The sequence below is a fragment of the Crocodylus siamensis genome, chromosome 7, assembly GCF_052110815.1.
Source record: "Crocodylus siamensis isolate JL-2025a chromosome 7, ASM5211081v1, whole genome shotgun sequence".
NCBI classification, from domain to species: domain Eukaryota; kingdom Metazoa; phylum Chordata; order Crocodylia; family Crocodylidae; genus Crocodylus; species Crocodylus siamensis.
This window is the reverse complement of record NC_143401.1, coordinates 56,170,873-56,191,367: the sequence shown is the minus strand read 5'-3', so window position 1 is coordinate 56,191,367 and position 20,495 is coordinate 56,170,873. Positions and strand designations below refer to the sequence as shown.

The following is a 20,495-nucleotide window of genomic DNA, read 5'->3' as shown; positions in this document are numbered from 1 at the left end:
CAGGGATAGAAGCTTGTCCTGGCTCACCAGCCCTGCAGTGGCAGCTTACAGCTGTAGCTCCCAGTCAGGCCCCTGTTCTTCCATTCGCTAGTGTTAAGTCACAGTTGTACAGGTAGGGAACAGTCAGGTTTTTAGCCTTAACATGTGACTGCTTCAAACTCAAGCTAGTACTAACTGATCAACATTTGAACAGCTCAAAGTGCAACACGTAACAAGGGTTTTAGACTCCTTACTTTTTTGGAACATCTTTTTAGAGCAGCTACAGTGAATTGTGCGTGCATGCCTACTGCTTCCCTGCCTCATGGATGCATGAATGCATAGATCTCATCACTGTTTTCTGTAGGAAATCGTGCTTAAAACCTTTGGTTCCAAAGATTGTTTTGTTTTTTCTTTCTTGATGGTTATGTTGTCACTCCCGTTGATAGTCTTTCCTAACTTCAGTAGAATTGCTCCTTATTCTGGCCAGTGGAGATCAAAATTAGAACCACAGTCAAAATGAAAGCCACTATCTTTGTTGAGAGCCATGGTGTTAGAATGTGTGTGAAAGAAATGCTGGCTTCTGTGAATGCTTGTTTCTGAGTATTTGGGTAGTCGTACTGCTTCCAGACATAAAACTTGTGGTTACTCCAAAATCTACTTTGAAGATGAAATAATTACAGTTTGACTGATTCTGAAGTGACTTTTTCAGAATAAGCTGATGACTGCTTCTTGCACTAAGATTTAGTGGCTCATCTTTAAAAGAACAAAAGCTTCTGTCCTCAAGCAGCCATATATTTTCTTTTAAACAGGTGTACTTGGAACTCATAATTTATTTAAAAAAAAACAAACCCGTACTTAATGGATGGTGGTTGTAGCATAAACACGCCTCAGGCCATATGTACTCTAACTTGGGTGTTATTAACAGTGGTTAGATAATATGAATGTGTCATCTCATCTGTAGCTTCAGAAACTCCTGGCTACACCTACCTTCCGCAGTGTGCTGTTGACCTCCTAAACCTTGTTTCTTTTGTTACTTGCTGCTATGGCTGAACATAGTTCATTGTGCTAGCTCATTTGTAATATATGTAATGCCAGTTTTGATTGCTATTGCTGGATTTATTGAATGATAAACCTAGGTTTTGTTTTGTACAATATCAGAACATAATGAAATGCTTTTTACCTAAAGGTATATGAAAAGTTTGCATGGAGTAATCCCCTTCATCCTGACATATTCCCTGGTTTGAGGAAGATGGAAGCAGAGGTGGTGAGGATGGCATGCACGCTCTTCCATGGGGGACCCAGTTCCTGTGGTGTTGTAAGTTGTTCACTTAACACCTGACCCTTCTAACTGGATTCTGCACTCCTGCTTCCTTTCTACAAACTGTGCTAATATTATTCTTGTACAGTGTGACTGAGACCTTACAGATACTAGAAAGCTTGGTTAGTAGAGCTATACTGGCAAACCCTTCTTTGGAAACATTGAGAAAAGAGTTCCCAAAGTATGTGGGCAAAGGAATGTCTTGAGCAGTATGGCTATAGCTACCCTAGTGTCTTTGCTGATACTTTTTCTATACTTTTAACCAGTATCATTCTGCTGGTATCACTCTGCTGGTGCTAGGTGGGTAAAGGATCAAATAACAAACTTTGGTTTGGAAGCAATTTTTTGTGTAGTAGCTTATTTAAACTGCTCTGATTTACAAATTTGTCAGCTCACCAAAACTAGGGCTACTTATTGCTCTGGCTTATTGTGTGAGACCACTAACAAGCTGTTCTAGGTGCCAAATGGTTTTGTGATAAGTCAGGTGTTTTACATACTGTCTTTATCCAATTTATAGCAGTCTCAACAAGTTAGCTTACGCTGCCTTAAAGTTTACAAATGCAAAAGCCTTCTGTCATTTGGGGACTGGCTTTGCTCTGCCAGCAGAAAGATGGGGTACTACTGCCACTGGAGAGCTGGGAATGTGGATGCAAAAATTTTTGACTGGTAGAACTGAGTGGTGTAAACCAGATGTTAGTATGACAGCAGAGGGTGTGAATGTTTAGGAACAGGGTATATTGGTTAGTTGGTTTTAAAAACACAGCAAGTATTATATACATTAACAATTACAACTCTATCATCGCATTAGCAGGGATTTGGAAGTGTCCTCATCTCCATTGCTTTTACTTATGGCATGTCCTTGACAATTCTGGTTTTGTGCCTTGTAGTTTTATGCAAGGGTTTGAAGTGGTCATCTTGGTGAATTGTCACAAATGATTGTCTGCTAATGCAGGGGACTGAACTTGGTGGCGACTTCCAATTTTGTGTTTCTTGTACTGAACTATTTATTTCTAGTCTTTATGTTATCATAGAAGTAGGGACCTTATAGATCTTCAAGTCTGACTCCCTGTCAGGGCAGGAGAAAAAAGTGGGCTCAAATGATCCCAGCTAGGTAGGCATCAAGCCTCCTCTTAAAGACCCCCAGGGTAGGAGCCAGTACGACTTCCTTTGGAAGTTGGTTCCAGATCCTAGTTGCCCTAACTGTGAAGTAGTTCTTGTGGATGTCTAATCTAAACCTACTCTCCAACAACTTGTGGTCGTTATTCCTTGTTATGCCAGGGGTGCTCGGGGAAATAAGGTCTCTCCCAAACCCTTCTGGTCTCCCCTAATGAGTTTATAGACTGTCACCAGGTCCCCCCCTCAGCCTTCTCTTGTGAAGGGTGAACAGGTTCAGGTCCCGCAGTCTCTCATTGTAGGGTCTGCCCTGTAGTCCCTGGATCATGCGGGTAAGGGTGAGCTTCTTAAAGCAAGGACTTGAGTACAGTGAGGCCTTAGTCTCATACTAGTTGTAAGTGCTGCTATATTACAAGAGTCTAATAAATTGCAAATAACTAATTCTCTTGCGGGAAGGTACTGTTGGTAAATGATGAAGTGAGTTCTCAGAACCAGGAAAGAGGGGTTATGTTTATTCTCTGTAAATATATTGAGGCTAAAGCAGTGGAGAGGGAGAAGAGCCATTTGGCTAAATGGCAGTGTTTGCCCAAGAGCGGATGGGGATGAAATGACTGGATAAATCCAGTCTTGAAATTTACAGGACAGAAGAGGTGTTGCAACAGCTTTCCAATAGGAATAGTTGGGGCAAAGGACAAACATTGGTCAGTTTGTGTAGAGAGGTGTTAGCCTGAAGTCAGGCAGGAGGCAGGGTGACACCTTAGAGACTAACTGCTTATTTTGTCAGGTGCTGTGACAAAACATGATGGCATCAGCTGTTGTTTATTAAAACTTATGCCTCTTTGAACCAGTTAGTCTCTTAAGGTGCCACTTCACCCTGCCTTCTGCCTGGCCAGTTTATGAACAGGAATGTATGAAATAGTAGGGGATGTTTATAGTCCTAGTCCTATGTTTATAACCAGCTATGGAATTGGTGCTGGTGCCTTTGCAGCTCAGTTGCAGTACTTGCACTGATTGACCAGCTTAAGGTTTAAAGTGAGAAAACCAAACAAACTTGTTTGTGTTGGTAAGATGCTTGACCCCACCTGTTTATCTTGTCTGATTTTATGGGGCTGAGGACATTGACAGGATTATCAGCAGAGAGGAGGATAGTCTGGATCTACACCCTGTCACATCAGTCTTCATTATTTTTAATTTTAATTGATCTAATTTAATGACTGTCTTGAAAAACTCTAGGAGCTACAGTACTTGTCACCTGTTTTGGAGGACGTCATTCACAGAAACTTGCGACACCTGAGATGATTACAGCTTTCATTGTATAATGCGTGTGCAAACACCTACATTTAACAAAAAGTCTGCTTTGGCTCTCTCTAGGTGCTTAGTTCTTTACATTAAAAATGTAGTAGCACGCAAGGGAAGACGGATGGAAGGTAGTTTCTAGAAGTGCTACTCTGTCCTAACTGGTTCCAACAAGGATTTCTTAGGCAGATATCTTTTTTGAATTATGTAGTTGGCATAATGTTAGACAAGCTTTTGAATGCAAGACACTCTTCCTTAGGTCTCTGATTTATAGGAAGCTTGACATAGCAAGTTAAGCACAGCATAGGGGAGGGCTGAGAGAAATTCTCAGCTGTAGTAGACGGCCCTCTCCAAAACCAGAAGATTACCACAGATGACTTGAGAACCCTTTCCACTCTGTTTCCTACCCTTTTTCTTCTCCCCTCCCTAAAGTCTTTTGTAATTAAATGAGCCTTGCGCATACCATGAGGCTTCACAGCTGTAGGCAATAAGACATTAAGTCATGCTGAGATTTCAAACAGAAGTGTAAGAAAAGTGGTGACAATAGTAAATGGTTGAACAGTTCTCCTATAAACAAGGTCAGTGGAAAAGCTGAGAAATTGGATAGACAAACTAGTAGGTTAACCTGACTTCTTTAATTAACTTCCTGAAACTGATCTTTCAGGTCAGCTCCTGTCACAAAGGATACACACTTCTAAACAATGACTTTCAAGAAGCAATTTGCAGTTAAAGGAAGGCTTGGGTAATTTGGAGACACTCTTCTAAGCAAATGGTGTGACAAGTTGTCTTGGAGAGAGCCAGAATTTTAAATGAGTATCTGCTAGATAAGGTTTTATATTTAATATATCATCATGATTTCTGATGGCTGAATAGTTGTTCCAAAGAACTGTGCCTTTGGATCATCTTTCAAACTGAAGTGATTCCATCCCTCCACTCCCCAAACACACATGCATACACACTTTTTAATTTTGAAAACAACACTTTTATATTACCACTTCTTAAAGTCACTGTTGTAAATAGTCACTTGCCTTGGTACTGGCATGCCTAGCATGAGGCAGTTAATACCTATAGGGATTTTTCTTAATTCAAGGAAAGAAGATGCTTAAAAAATTGAAACTACAAAATGGGCAGACTGAAAAAGGAACATTACAAAAAATGCCATTAAGTTGTTATTGGCCCTTTTAAGGGCATATGGCTATTGGTTATTTTTATTGCACCTTGGAGAGAATCCTGTTTTTATTGGTAAATTTGGTGAGTATAATTGCTGTTTTTGAGAAATGTTAGCTGCCCATGTCTAGTGTTAGTGGTCTTCACACTCTGGTTGAGGTAACCCCACTGAATGCATGAAGTAGAGAGTTGAAACCAGACTGGCATTTCTAATGGTGCTGCAGCAGCTGTCTATTAGAACATGTGAAACATGTTAGATGCCACTGGAGAAATACCAGGACCATGATTCATGGAGAATGAAAAGAAAGTGCTTCTCTTTCTATAATAAGGAAACAGATTTGACTTGATTGTAAAGCAGTCTCAAAAATAAGAGCCCATGAGAATATTACAGGTCTTCTCCTGTATGACTGCATAAAGCACTTGTAAGGAAACTGATGCCTTGGACAGGTATTTAAATAAAATGGATCATGAGTAGTGAATGTTAAGTTAAATGTTCATTATTTATGGAAGTTATCTTCATTCTAGGAACATGTTGCTGAAGCTCTTCTTATTTTTGAATACTGCTATTTACAAATCCCTTGTGAGGTCTTCAGACTCACCCCTATGTTGTGAATTACTTTGAAATGATGCACTGCTTTCTGGAAATTTTCCAAGTTAGCTTTTTCCAACATGGAAAAGTTATTTCCAAGTTCTTCTTTCTCTTTTGTGCTTCACTTATTAGATGGAACAATAATAATGGTACAGGAACCAGTGGTTTTAGTTCCCAAGAGACTCCAATTTAAATGATTCAGAAAGACTAGTAAATTCAATCTGTGGTGTGGGGATTTTCTTCTGTGATATGTGGGTGGGATTAACAGCTGCAAGCCTCATAATTTTTAAAGTGATGATTCTGAGAATTAGCATGGGTTTCCCTTAGAATTTCTGGAAGAGTAGAAGTTTTCTATAAAAGTTTATTTGTGTCTTCTAAAAATCACAGATTATCATGATTAGACTAACAGTAGTTTTGATTATAGCATTGCAAGGAAAATCATGTATATATGATGTATCTGATATATATTTTAAATCCCTCCATCCCTCTTTTCCTTTATACTGTCCCCATTCTCAGCTAGAGGATTAAAAATTGGACAACTCTGAACTCTTCCACTGAATTCTGCACTCACATGTTAGTTGTCAGGAAGCCCTGAAGTGTTTTCTCTAAAGGTTTGCTAAGTCTTCCTTCCCCTTTTTCTAATTTCCCCCAAGAGTATAGTTGAAGTGGAAGAAGCGAAAGATTTGATACTCCTGAGCTGCCTTTAAAGCTTGGCATATTTTTTTCCTTCCCCTTGTCCTTTCAAGCTCCAAGCACTTTAGAACTTTCTTGAGTAGACAGTTGCATGTTTGCAATTAGTGTTTAAATGTGATTTGCTGAATTTTTTTGTCACCTTATCTCTAGGTATCCCATCTACAAATTTGTCAGGTTTGATGGAGAAAATCACCTTCTCTATATATATTACTGGAGACATTTATAGGTTTATATGGGTCTTACAACATGCTCCCACCATGGTATATTCTCAAAGAACATGCCACCTTAGGAAAAAAGCTGCCACTTATTTATAGGGTACTACAACCCAGATAAACCTTCGTTAGCTTGGTCACTGGCTTCTAAATTGATTTTAATATTTCCAAGCAAGAATTCAATTCAAGTGAAGATTTCTCACTTCTAGAACCTACAGCTCCAAGTTTTTGTCTCTTATTCTGATGCTGTGATAAGTGAAGCAATGTGATTGTGAGGGGTAGGGTAAAGATTTCATAATGAAATGCAGTGACAGTGAGACAAGGAAATCTTCTAAAGGTTAAAAATCAGTGTTCCTTGATTTTAGAGTCCCAAACTATTGGAGTTTGTAGGGTATGAACAATGAAACAAATGCAGCAGTTTGAGAAGGGGTGAAGGAGTGTTCTGCTGCTGCTCCTTTCTTCGTTCCTCCCCCCTCCCCCCTGAAACCTCTATTTCTATTCCTGATTTAGAAAATATAGCAGTTTCAAAAGCCAAAAGCACAGGCTTAGAAAAAAACACTTAAGCAGTGTCTGGTTTTACCACCTTCCTGCTGATCACCCTTCGTGCTGTGGCTTTTATTTGAAGGGAGCAGAGATAAGTCTGAGAGAACTGTTGTGGGTGTACTGAATCACCCTGTATTGGCCAGCTGCCTGGCATGCCACAGATGCTAGAGGAAGTTGTATCTTGTGACAGTGATTCAGGCTTTTTTCTAGACTAGAAAAGGTTTGCTATTATAGGCAGGCTGGCAATCCTTGCTAGTGGAGTTGCAGCATGTTCTGGTTAGGTTCCTTTGCTGGTATAACTTTAAACCAGTTTTTCAAATGTAGCATTGTCAGCTAAAGTTTTTAGTTGTGGCATTTTTAAGTGTATGTTCTAGTGTGTGTATGTATAGTAGACCAGCCAGTGCTCTCAGCTCAATATTGAAGCAAAGAGGTATCTGCTCAGTTTGAGAGAGATGTTTTCCCTAAGGTTAAATAGGGACAAGAGCAAGACTGGGAGCTCCACAATGGAAGGTGAGAGGGCATGTGTAGTAGGTTAGGGCAGCAAGAGTTTGAAAAGGAAAGAGATTGATTGTTCAAGTGTACAGCAGGCCTCGTGGCAAAAACTACTTAGTGTGTGATAATACAAATCAAAGATCATAGAAAAATGTAGTTCATAACATAATCATAAATTGCATCAATACAAATAACTTTTCTAATGATGATATAGGCATTTCCCTGCCTTTTCTTTGTAGGGAAGTGTTCCCAAACTGTTAGCAGCTTTCCACAGAAAATGGGTACATAGCTTAGGAGAAGCTTGTAAGGAAAATGTTGGGATAACAGACGTGGCTTATAAAGTTTGAGGTGGGTGCTGGTGGGAGAACACAGCAGACTTACTTTACAATAAACACAGCTCCCCCCTCTCCCCCCCCCCCCGTTTTGTCTCTTCTGTTTCCTGTAGCAGCTATCACTGCTTGTCCAAGATTGTGGTAGGAATGTGGTGGGATTTCTGTGCTTGTGACATTTGTTCTTAATTTCTGTACTCCTGTCTAGTCATTGTCAGTCACACTTCTGCTTTAATTTGCGGATATTGCTTTTGGGATTTTGTGGCCAGCTTATATCTTAGGCATCAAAACATTGTTCCCCACTTCCCCTCCTTTTGATCTTCTTACATGATGGTGAAGCTTGTGTTGCACCAGGGAGGGTTATCCAAAAGTAAGGACTGCCAAATAAAAGCTGAAGGTAAGCATTTTCAGTGCTGTGCAGACGCAACAAAGCTAGCTCTGGAGCTGGAACTAGTGTAGCTTGCTGGACTTGGGCTCATTAGCTCTGTTTCTAGGTATGCACAAGAGCTATCCCTGTTTTCTCATTATGATACTGCCCTAGGGCCATAGTGCTCAATCTTTTTGCCCTGTGGGGTGGATAGATGGTGCCTGATCTGTCTGTGGGATGGACCCAATCCTGTGGGTGTGATGGTGGCCCCATCCAGCCAGGTGGAAGGGTGTGGGGGAGAGGAGGGGAAGGGAGGAGATGACCGTTAGGACCTGATCTGCCATGTGGAGTAGGGTGAGGGGGCAGCCTGAGCCACCTTGATTTGGCTCTGCAGAGCTTGGGCATTGGGGCAGTAGGGGAGGGTTGGCAGTATTAATTGTTATTGTTCCCCCCTCCCTCCTGCCCCTAAATTTCCTCACCTGTGGGGAGCTCTGTGGGCTGGATGCCATGCTTCTGTGGGCCAGATGTTGAATAGCTTTGCCCTAGAGTGATTACCCTCCTTGTTTCCCCTCCCTTTACCTTCACCATGTACATCTGGTCCAGATAACAAACCTTCAAGGTACTATACTGAGATGAACATGAGCAATCAGCTGTTCTTCTGTCAAATGGCCCTGAAGCATTGTCTCCATAGCTTTGTCTAGGGTTTTTTTCTCTTTCCAACCTGTCCATCTCTATGCCAGGTTAACCAAACAACTTCTGTTGCATGCAGTTTCTTTTTATTTTCTTTGTATTTCCTTTCTAGAGTGTCTTTTATTTGTATACCTCTTACTGTGGTTTGCAGTAATAAGCTTTTTTTGTTACAACAAGCTGGCAAAAATCACGGTTCAGGTACTCTTTTTCCTTTTTTAATGTCTCAAGTCTATTGAAACCCTCCCTGCCAGCTTGTAACAAAGCAGCTTATTTTCTGTTAACTGTCTGCATACTGCAACCAACTTTTGCTTAGATAAATGTTTTTGGTTGCAATGTCCTTTTACTGCTAGAAAATTACCCTAATCTTTTTTGTAGTTTTCTTTTCAGGTTGTAGATTTTTGAGCCCTTGTATGAAGGTATAGCCTCAAATTGTATGGGGCATAGTTTGTAATGAAGTGTTAACATCTTGTCTGCCTCTTCTGAAGAAGTATTTTAATTTAAGTGCTTTGTTTCTTTTCACCATAGATGACCTCTGGCGGGACCGAGAGCATTTTGATGGCCTGTAAAGCCTACAGGGACCTGGCTTATGAGAGAGGAATCAAACACCCAGAAATGTATTCGACTCCCTCTACCAGATTTCTGCTTTCGTAGATTTATGTGTTTATTCTTTCCCAGAAAAACAATAGCAGTTGCACTGAGCTGAGCCAGTGCTGCACTGGAGTGTTTCTTCTTTGTATTCCTTTGGAGTCCCCACCCACCTGTCAAATTCTTACAGACCAAATGCAGGACACAGCCCCAAACTGATTTATAAAGAAAAATAACAAAAGAGCTTTAAGCAAAGCTTTAAGCAAAGCAAGATGACATTAGCCGAACTGTTCAGAGGTTGTCATTTCGGATTTAATTGTATGACTGTCTTATTCGTGGGATATAGGAATGTAGTTATATTTGGGCTTAAATTTAGGGATGGCTGAATTGTATTCACTTCCATCCCCCTAAAAAATTTTTGCCTAATACTTAATTCTTGGCCTATGGTAGCCAAATCTTTTCATCCTTAGGGCTATCCTTAGCAATCTGCTAGCCATTTCAAAGTGTATAGGACTGCTCTGAGTATTAGGGTAAGGGTATGCCTATGCCTCCTCCATGGTAATCCTGAGATTGACCACTCCCTGCCCAGTTGTTCTTCCTCTGCACATGCCACCTGCTGAAAATACATGTGCAGTTGCCATTAGAGTAGTGCTTGGTGTTCTCTCAGAAGCATACCTAAGACCAGATTTGAGAGCCTCTGTGGACATGCGTGAAAATTAAACTACACAATACATTTCAGTGAGTGGCTCGTGGAGCGAGAGCAGGTGGACATGGCTCATTTCTTGGAAGTGGTCTTGCAGTCACCAAGCGGGTAGTAATCATCTAAAACCACCACACTAAATTTGTCTGATTTGAAATGGAATTTGGAAAGATTCAATTACTGACTGCTATGTGATGAAACTACATTGATTTAATCTTTCTACCATGGTTGCTCTTTATAGAATCAAGTAGTCAAAACCTGCTCTTTGGATAAATTAAGGGGAAAATATTGAGCATGGGGATAAGAACACTGTTACTTCATCTTGTTCCAAATATGTCTTTCGTTCTTCCTGACTAACATTCCTGTAGATTTCAACGTTTTAGCATGTTGTTTGACAGTCTCAGAAATAAAAGTCTCTGAATTAATTTCTTTTGAAGTTCTAACCACTGCCATCTATTGGACAAAAAAATAGATTGCCAGTTACTTTTCTTTAATGTGTTTACAAAGGAGTGGGAATCTGTTTTGATGTGTTCTTTCTAAGCAAGACAGACCATTTTGATGCTGCACAATTTTCAGTTGTTAGAAGGAAGTTTTCATTTTAGGTGAAAAGCAATGTCTTTAAAGCAGTGTGGGACATAATGTGTTTTCTAATGCATTAACAGGTCTATTTAGTGGTATAAAACATTGATTATACCTTGTAAAGTTTGAAATATTTGCAATACTATATATTATTTTAGTACATCTTTTAGCATAAGATTTGTCTAGAGTCCAAGGACACACATGCCCAAAATACTTATTGTCTCTGTATTTTCCAATTGGCGAAATTTGTCAGTGGGCTGACTACCCTCTCTCTTTAAAGGGGTAAGGGATAGAAAAATCCTGCTTTGTGAATTTTGCTCAGACTAAACAGCAGTCATTCCCAAGGTTGAAGTACTGAATTTGTTTTCAGGTTGGTTCCAAAGAGTGTTCATGCTGCATTCGACAAAGCAGCCCATTATTTTGGGTTGAAGATTGTGCACATACCATTAACCAAGACCATGCAAGTGGATGTTCAGGTATTGCTCTTTGACAACACTAAACTGCCTCTGTCGACTCCTAGCAGTATTCCTGAAAGAAATCTTTTCTCTCTCAGAAGTGTTCTTTGTAGGGAATTCTGTGAACATCCATTATTGTTGTTAAGATTGCAGCAAAAAAATAACTCTTTTTCACTTTAGACCTAGGACATTCCTTTGCCCTAAACATTCATTTTAATTGAATGTATCCACATGCCTAGAAATTGCAGAAACATTCTCCACTGGTCTTTAGAATATATCGTGGGATACTTGTTTTATATCTTTGAAAGTCCTTCATGTGTGCTCTGATCCATAGATTACTTGGCCTTGTATTATTTTGGAAGCTGTGTCGTGTCGTGTCCCCCCCCCCGGCCCAATGGGCTAGAAGTTGGTGCATGAAGTGTGAGCATCTCATCTCTTTAAATCTTTAGGCAATGAGAAGAGCTATTTCAAAGAACACAGCAATGTTGGTCTGCTCAGCTCCCCAGTTCCCCCATGGAGTTATGGACCCCATTGAGGACGTGGCAAAGGTGAAGTGCTTACTAGAATAAAAGATTTGCTGTAATAATGTACTGAAAGGAAGAGGGGTAAATAAATTCATATCATTGGCAAGTTTTTTCTTTGTTGAAAGAACAACAAAAGTCTTGAACTTGTTGCTGTTGGAAAAAATCTGGTAGAGCAGCAGGTTAGCTGGAAAATTGATTACCATTTCTAACAGATCAAGGGTTAATCAACACTGCTTGGACTAAAAAGCAGGTGGGGAATAGGCACTGTCAGGTTTTCTTTTAATTTATAACATAATTACTTAAAATTTGTCCTGAAAACAAAGGGCTTTAATGGTGAAGATATGACCCCTACACATTGTTGCCAAATTGCTTATATTGTGCTCTGTTTTGGATTTGAATCTTAGCAGACAGTAATGTCATTCTGGCATGGATTTTTGTAAAATTATGAACTCCAAATGCACACTTCTGTCTTCTAAAGCTAAAGACTGTGCCAATGACTTGTGTCCTCCTTCTGCTGTTGCGGAAGATGTATACGTTATATTTACTATGCACATGAATTCAAGCTGTGCTTCTCTAGCTTGACAGTACCGTGGTGTCACTCTGAAATTAAAATGGAAGTAATTGTGAAATTACCTATCTGGTAATAGATTTCTTCGTTACAAGACCCCAGGCAATGGTGAGATAAATGAGAGGCTACACTTCAGTATTAGAGAAGAAACAGTTTTTTAGTTTAAACGTACATGTGTCTGATTTAGAATAACCGTTCAGGGGAATATATAAAAGATTTTGAAACTGGCTTTTTTAAATGGTGTTCTTCACTGGAGTCCAGAAGGAGAGAACACCTAGGTATTTAATTTTGTATTGCTTTATTTTTTGAGCGGATCTTGTTTTAATGCATTATGGATACCCCCTCTGAATCTTGTTGCATAACATCTATGCAGCAGCTACAACAGATGATTTAAAATAATAGGAAATATGTATTAGCCTGAATGCATTTTTAAAAGCTAGAAACAGGAGGATGCAGGGAGAAGGCAGCTCTTTTGGATTACCATTTGACCATAGTTTGAGGACTGTTTCAGTGATGAACCCTTTTGCAAAAGTATTTGGGATCTCCAAATACAAAAAACAAAATGCCTTCACATACAAGGTTCAACTTTCTGAAGAAGTCCATTTACCTCTGACTTAAACTAACTAAAGTTTCTTGTCTGGTATAGCTGGCATTGAAGTACAGAATCCCCTTCCATGTAGATGCCTGCCTGGGTGGCTTTCTCATTGTTTTTATGGAGAAGGCAGGGTTCCCGCTACAGCATCCATTTGACTTCTGTGTGGAAGGTGTGACTAGTATTTCTGCAGATACGCACAAGGTGAGAAGAGGGGAAAGTTGGGGTTTACATCTGATTGGATGGCTCTGCTTCCACCAAATGACACTTTTTCTATGCATAATTCTTTAGAGGTAGTTAGTGTTTACTCTGGATAGACACGTCTACAAAGAACTCCGATATCCAAGAAGAATTTCTAATACAAGCTGTATTTTCAGGCTTTCCTAATGCACTTTTTGTATTATATCCACTGGATTGTTCTGCAGTTAAGCTAAGTACAGCATAAATGCAACAGGAATAGAATTGCACATAGCTGTGGAAACTGTCCAGAAACAAGTGTGGATTAATTGAACCTTAACTGAAAATGTATCCTTAAACTATATATTCTTGCTGCTGTTAGGTGTCTGGAGACATACATTTTCTGTCCAGAAAATATTCAGTCCCTCTTTGTGGTAAATTTGAATGTGACCAGTTGCAATATAGTTAAGGAAATGAGAGAGAGACAGCCTATACGTTTTCAAGGACCCCTTCATTTGGATTCTCTGTTGTAACTCGGGAAACCTATTTTGAGCTGGGAATAGGAAGAAGTCAACTAGTTTTTGTAACCCTGTTTCTCCATACAAGGATGAAACCTTTAAATGAAAATAAAGGGCAAAACATTAGGGCAACTAAAATTGTATTCAAAATTGTCTCTATCTTCTGAAAAATATAGAACCGGTAATTGTAATTAATGTATTTTGGTATAGTTATTGTCTTGTATGCTGTAAATTCAGTGGATAGTTTTATGACGCATATAAAACTTGCAGCTGCACATACCAAGTACAGGACAGATCAAACAGTGCTTCATGGTGCAAGTTGATTCTATTCTACTACACTTGCGCAGTTTTCTCTAAAAACTGCATTGAAGAGGGCATTAGTAATTGGATCTCTACCAAGGCTTGGCATTCTTTCTTTTGTTAACTAATATAACATAATATTCAGGAGGGCAGTAGAGGAAATATTCCCACAGTTGAATACTTCCACACAGTACGTGAAGTGTGGGCATGTAGAGTGTCAGCAGTTTTTATTGTGTACAAATTTGAATTTTGCAGGGTGTTTTTTTTTTGGGGGGGGAGCACATGCATTTGTGTACATATTCAGTGGCAGAGAGTGTGTGTGTGTATATATGTGTATGTATATGTAAATCTCTTGCAGTATGGCTACGCTCCAAAAGGCTCCTCAGTACTTCTGTACAGTGATAAGAAGTACAGACACTATCAGTTTTTTGTTGCACCTGACTGGCAAGGGGGGATCTATGCATCTCCAACCATGGCTGGTTCCAGGCCTGGTGGTATCATTGCAGCTTGTTGGGCGACTATGATGCATGTGGGAGAAGACGGTTATGTTGAAGCAACAAAGAAGATTATTAACACCGCACGGTTCATTGAATCAGAGTAAGTCTTTGGCATTATTCTTATTCCCTCTTAATCCCTTTTGGAGCCCTTGGCACCTCTTTAACCTGCTAACCAAAAGTACATGCAACAGAGCAGAGTAAGGAGAGGTTGGGGCTCTAAAAGCTAAGTCACTGAGTTCAGAGACTAATGCCTCAGTTAAAAACTAAACCCTGTCATGCCACTTCAAGTTGAGCCAGAGGCGTAGATTTTTATCAAGTTAATGTTCCTGGGCCTTGCTTTGAAGTTTTATCTTTCATATAAATCATTAGCTGCAGAATGTTGGAAATATGAAATTCATCACACTGGCTGCTGGAAGGAGGAGCCATCCTTCCTTCTCTAGAACCACCCCACTGTCTCTCTTTTTTTTTTGGCTTGTTGGGCTGATGCTCTTGGCTACTCCACTCTCTCTCTCTCTTTCTCATGGTCCTCCACTCTTTCACATGGTCCTTTCCTTTTCTGAGTGTGCTCAACTGTCTATGCTATTCATAGCTTTTCATAAATAGGTAGTTGCTAGTGCTTGAGTGTGGTTAAGTATTTCTGTTCTCAAGGGGTTTGTTCCAATGATATCTGACAAACTACTAACTAACTATGAGTGGTAAGGAGACACAATAAGGCTGCCTGTAGACTTACTGTGTAGTAAGATAACATGGTACCTGTGTACTCTGTTCATTCATTCACCCACTTATTTTAAATGGAGGATTTAAATATTCTGGAATTCAGTGACTTGCAACTCTTTATCTTTTTCAGTAAGATTTCCCTTTCACGTGTAGAGTGACCAAATGTTTTTTTCAGACTTTAGCTCAAAGTTTGCCTAATAAATTGAATCCCCACTCTCCCTTTGAGTAGAAAACTTGAGGGTGAAATGTATTCCTTTTCTTCCATAAATGTTTCACATACATGGGTGAAGCTTCCTCAAAGCAAAGAAGGGAGATTATTAGGCCAGATGCCTTCCCAAACCCAGAAGGATTAGCAGGAGTTCAGTGAATTAAGACTTATCCTGTGATTTTTATTTTATTTTATTTTATTTTTTTTTCCTGTTGAACCAGGTTCTCTGGGTGCTGGGTTTTCACTCTAATTTTCCTACTGGAGAAACCTAAAGACTGGTTTTCTATCTGAAACTTGTGGGAGATGGAATAGAATCAAGACTATTCAAACAACTCTTAGATCTGTTGACTTCAGTTTGATAATGTGGGTGATTCATCTTGCCTTTGTGAGAATTGATTAAGTTTAAAGCTTCTAATACGCTGGTTCCAGATTTGAGTTCTTGGTCCCTCTGTTATAGCTGCTTGAAGGGAAACATTTTGCTGCCTTGGGTAGATCTGTACAGTGCTTTCCATTTTGGCCTGAGGAAGCCCGCAAAATAGTTATCTTCCTGGTATCCATATCAAGAGAAAATAAAAATAAATAACTTTTTTTTAACTCTTTCAAGATTGCGGAAAATTGATGGTATCTTAATCTTTGGCAATCCTGAGGTATCTGTCATCTCTGTTGGTTCAGATACTTTTGACATCTATCGGTTGTCAAATTTGTTAGCCACTAAAGGATGGAACTTAAATGTGTTGCAGTTCCCTCGAAGGTAAGTTGGCTACTGAAATGGAAGCTATGATTTTAGACAAACTGTGTAACCTGGCTGTGTAAAATTATGGGTGTGTGTTTTGTATGTGTGAGGAACTGCTGATTTGCCATTTGACAACTTATGTTTAGGCTTCCTTTCCATGGGGATAGTGCTTTGAGATTCTTTTAGGGGTGCTGTGGAGTGCCACACAATGTTGCACTGTTAAGGGTGTCAGCTTGATTCCCAAGATAAGCCCAGACATTTCAAATTGGTTTTGACACTGTGGATTCCTTTTGCCTTGCTGTGGGCTTTCTGAACTTTTTGCAACAGAATAATTGTTCTAGTATTTTTCTGTAGTCAGAGGAGTGAAAAGTAAGAGCTGGCATTTTCTCAAAGGGTGTCTCAAGCGTATCAGGGGGTGTCTTGGATTTTAGGCTGACAACTACTAGGATAGGAGGTTCATCTTTATCCCTGTGTTAACTAACATAGTAACTAATGCAAAATAAAATTTTAATGAAGATGGGGCAGTTGTAAATTTATGTAAGTTTTAGGTAGAAGTGAACCTGAAGCTTTCTCCCATACTCTTCCTTGATCTGCTAACACTTTTGAGGAGTACAAATTGCTTTGTCTTCGCTTGGATTTTCCATCCTGTTAATTGCCATGTGCTCACCAGCACAAGGTAATAGTAAAGGTTTTTTCCAGTGCAGATGCACACTACTTGGAATTTTAAAAGGGTTTGTGCTGATCACATCTAATAAAACAGCAATGTAAATGATTATTTCCCAAGGTACAAAACATGTCCCCTTTGGGTGTGTGAATGGCTGTTTAAAGAAGGCAGGAAGGAGGCAGACCTCCTTAACTGTTGTGATGAAAACCTTCAAAACATGAAGAAAGCAAGGAGTGTGTAGAGAGCCTAAAATAATAATTCAGAGGTGTGCACTGTCTCATTCATTTTAATGGATATTAACTCACATATTAATGATAGCAAAGTTGGCATTTAAATATTTCATTGAAAGTGGAGGAAATATTTTTACAAAGATCCATACAGGTATTTCCTGAGTTAGGTATGTTTCGTTTTGGGACCATGCATATAGAAGATAAATTGGATGGTTTGTGGGGGCAGGTATTAAAATTCACAAGACTTTTTTACAATACTGTGGAGGGAGGTTTGATTTTTATTTCTGTGAGGAGGAACTCAGCTTTCAAAAATCTGAAAATAGCGTGGTATATAATGTGTGTTCTATAGGAAGATTATTTGAAGGGGTAGCAGTGAGAAACTGCCTAGTGCCCTGGGCCATGTCAGCCTAGTTTTTCCCAGGCTGGGCTCCTCGTTTAAGAGGAATGACATGATTGGAAACCTCTTGGTAACTCTAAAAATGTACTGTGTAGAGATTTCCATATTTCCCATGGTTAAGTGACTAATCTTTACTTTCTGTTTCATCTGCAGCATTCACCTTTGCATTACATTATTGCACACAAAAGATGGGGTTGCAGAACTGTTTTTGGAAGATGTCAAAGAATGCATCTTTGAGATCATGAAGGACCCTGGAGCCAAGACCACTGGCATGGTAAATCACTGCTGCACAACAAGGATAAACTTGGAATGAAAGTTTTAAATCTTAAAACTGATACTTTCCTCTTAGGGTAGTGAATGCTTCTGTTTTAATCACTTTCTTTTTTTTTTAACACAGGGTGCAATCTACGGAATGGCGCAGTCCATCCCAGACAGAAGCTTGGTAGCAGAGATGTCCCATGCATACTTGGACTCCCTCTACAACACAGACATCCCTTCTAGTGAAAAACACATGAATGGTTCTCCTGGACACCATTGAATATGTAGCATTTGGTGCCTTACCAGCCAGTACTGGGGTGATAGTTTGAAGAATTTCTGGAGAAAGGGAATTGCATTAGGCTACGGTCTTTCTTTGTTCCTGCAAGTACAGGTCATGTGGCAGCTTGTTCTATACAATTTTTTTCCCTTCTCTTCTCTCTCTCTCTCTCTTCATCTATTCCCTCCACACTCAAACTTCTTTTGAGCTGCTTTCACTTTTCTATCTGTTCAGTTTTAGTTCTATTCCATCACCTTAGTTAACTGCCAAGGCTAGTCCTAAATGACTTGAATGGAATGGTAGTGTTTGTGGCAGTCAGAAGTCCATTCCGCAACCCCAAATTTCTCAGGTATGCTAAGCCTCAGTTCATTCCTTATCATTTCTTCCCCTTGGTTGGGGAGAGGGTGGAGGGACAGGGAATTCTCTAGACCTTACAGTTAGTGAACCTCCAATTAGGGTTCAGATTTTTAGTGTAAAATTAAAACTTTGGGATGCTCAAGACCGCTTCTCCCCAAGTTGGAGGTAGAAAGTGAATGGAGCATAGGTTTTCAATAATTTCTCCAACTCTGATGTAAGCTATGGTAGGAAACTGCATTTAACAAATTTTAGGGACTTACATTTAGCTAACTGCACTGTGATTCCTTTCCTTTGTTTGTTTATCCTTTCAGTCTTTTAAGTTCTCGTATGGAGATACGAGTTAGGCATATTTTCTGTTGTAATTTCTTTTAATGACTTCCTTTTATGGGGAGTGGGAGGGTGGAGCAATGGATGACAAACCCCTTCCAGAATCTTGTATCCATTGGAATTGTAATGGGAAATTCTATTTTAAACCTAATGGATGAAAGGGAAATAAGTCCCACAGTACTCTTGAAGAACCACTGTCTGCTTAACAAGCTTTTCTAGAACATCTTTGTCCATCCATAAAGCTGTTGTATTTTGCACAAGTCTAGAGGAAGAGAGCAAAATGGTTATTTTATTGTGCTTAAACAGAAGGATTTGCACTATCCTAAAATGCTGAAGTCAAGCAGTTGAGCCACACTCTGTGGAATGGTTGGGCATTGATGTGCAATCGTGACACCAAAGTTAACTTTTTTTACATCATCTTTTGGCATGAAATGGTGACTTTTGTAAAAGAAGTAGTAGTCTCTACCTGCTCTTTGCACTGACTTTTTTTTTTTTTTTTAAGGCATATTTTCAAAGGGCATTCACCAGTATGCCTTGACACTGCCCTGGGTTTTTCTGGGACTCCAGGAAGAGTGTGATGGATCAGCTACTGACTGTGATGTTTTGCCACAGTTGGCTTGTTATGGTACTATATTGAAAATAATCTCAGTGGCAAATTGGCCTCAGGTACAGTTTATCCACCTTCACTACAAGATAGTTATATTGAGCCAAGTCTTCTTAGTGTTACAAAGGTGCTGGCATAATGCTGATAGGGAACTATTATGGTAGGGTCTAATAAATACTGGATATCAAAGTCTTGCATTGCATGGATAGTCTCTTTTGAGAATTGGCCTCACCTGCACTGTGTTTTTCCATCTCAGTATGTCCTGTATAGAAACTGCATAGAATAACCTTATCAAATCACTGCTGCCCCTAAAGCATACTAGAAGAAGCACTGATGATGCTAATGAGTCATGGGGTTAGTCATACAGAGCCACATATTGAGGGATGGAGTGCATTTCCATTTTGTTGTATCACTAGACACTTCAAGAGATGGTCTTGCTGTGCTACTCATTGTGGAAAATCTGCTGCACATCTTAAAGGGGTAGCTCTCTGGGTAGTACAAGATTTACTAGCAACCAAGCTGATGCTGAGTTAAGCCTCATTGGCTTAATATGTCTGAAGTACACACTTGCCCAATAACTATCCAGCTTGTAAGAGTGAATTACCACACATTGCAAAAGCAAATTTAGTTTTGGGCCCAATGTCTGTGGGGATGGATAATCTCATTTATAAATATGTCCATTATTTTCTACTCAAAAGATGCTATGTCTTGGCCAGCTCATGGTTTTTAGGTTGTATGTGTCTGTTTTCTCTAAATTCTGTGGAAATTTTTTTTTGTCAAATTGCCTATTTACGCTTTGTCAACTTCGGTAGTCACAGTGTGGACTTCTTGATCCTGTTACTGTTGTGCCATTTGAGCATCACTGTATCACTATCAGAATTCACTGTACCTTGGATGGGGGTAGGAGGTGGTCTTCTGTATAACTGCTTGGTTACTTTAGCTCTCCTTTTAGTCCAGACCAAAAAAAAAAAAGAAAAAGGGAAATACTATTTAAAAATGGTCCCCTAATCCTCTCCCTAAAAACAAAACAAAACAAAACAAAACAAAACAAAATCAGTTGGGTCTAACAAATCAGTGTTCCAGCTCGTGTTTTAGATGTATTTCGCAACTTGCCTATCGGTCTAAGTGACTCCATTCTGAGGTTTACCTACGGTTAATGGTTGTGACTTTTAACTATGTTTTATGTGAATTTGTTCTATCCTGTAAGAATATGACACTGTATTTTATTAGTACATAGTCTTTGATTGCTTTTGTCTTTTAATATAGAAAACGTATCTCCTTTGTCATGCATATTTGCAGTTTTTTGGGAAGACCTGTGTCATTTAATACCTTTATGTACTTGGCTTTAAAAGCTAAAGAACAGACTCTAATAAAAAACTTGATGATACTTTTATAGGTGGAGGGATTTCCCAAAATATCAGATTCTGGCTTCCTGCAAGA

General features: G+C 39.5%; 1 protein-coding gene across 1 annotated transcript in view; it reads left to right on the top strand.

Moving 5' to 3' along the window:
- SGPL1 (sphingosine-1-phosphate lyase 1) overlaps window positions 1-20,442 on the top strand; it is a 44,615-nt gene extending 24,173 nt beyond the window's left edge. The window contains exons 6-14 of the mRNA XM_090056737.1: window positions 1,166-1,294; window positions 9,314-9,402; window positions 11,023-11,128; window positions 11,557-11,655; window positions 12,846-12,995; window positions 14,145-14,383; window positions 15,813-15,959; window positions 17,386-17,506; window positions 17,630-20,442. Coding sequence (XP_089912863.1) covers window positions 1,166-1,294; window positions 9,314-9,402; window positions 11,023-11,128; window positions 11,557-11,655; window positions 12,846-12,995; window positions 14,145-14,383; window positions 15,813-15,959; window positions 17,386-17,506; window positions 17,630-17,770 — 1,221 coding nt within the window. The 3' untranslated portion in view covers window positions 17,771-20,442. The remainder of the gene's footprint in view (window positions 1-1,165; window positions 1,295-9,313; window positions 9,403-11,022; window positions 11,129-11,556; window positions 11,656-12,845; window positions 12,996-14,144; window positions 14,384-15,812; window positions 15,960-17,385; window positions 17,507-17,629) is intronic.
- The last annotated feature ends 53 nt before the right edge of the window (window positions 20,443-20,495 follow it).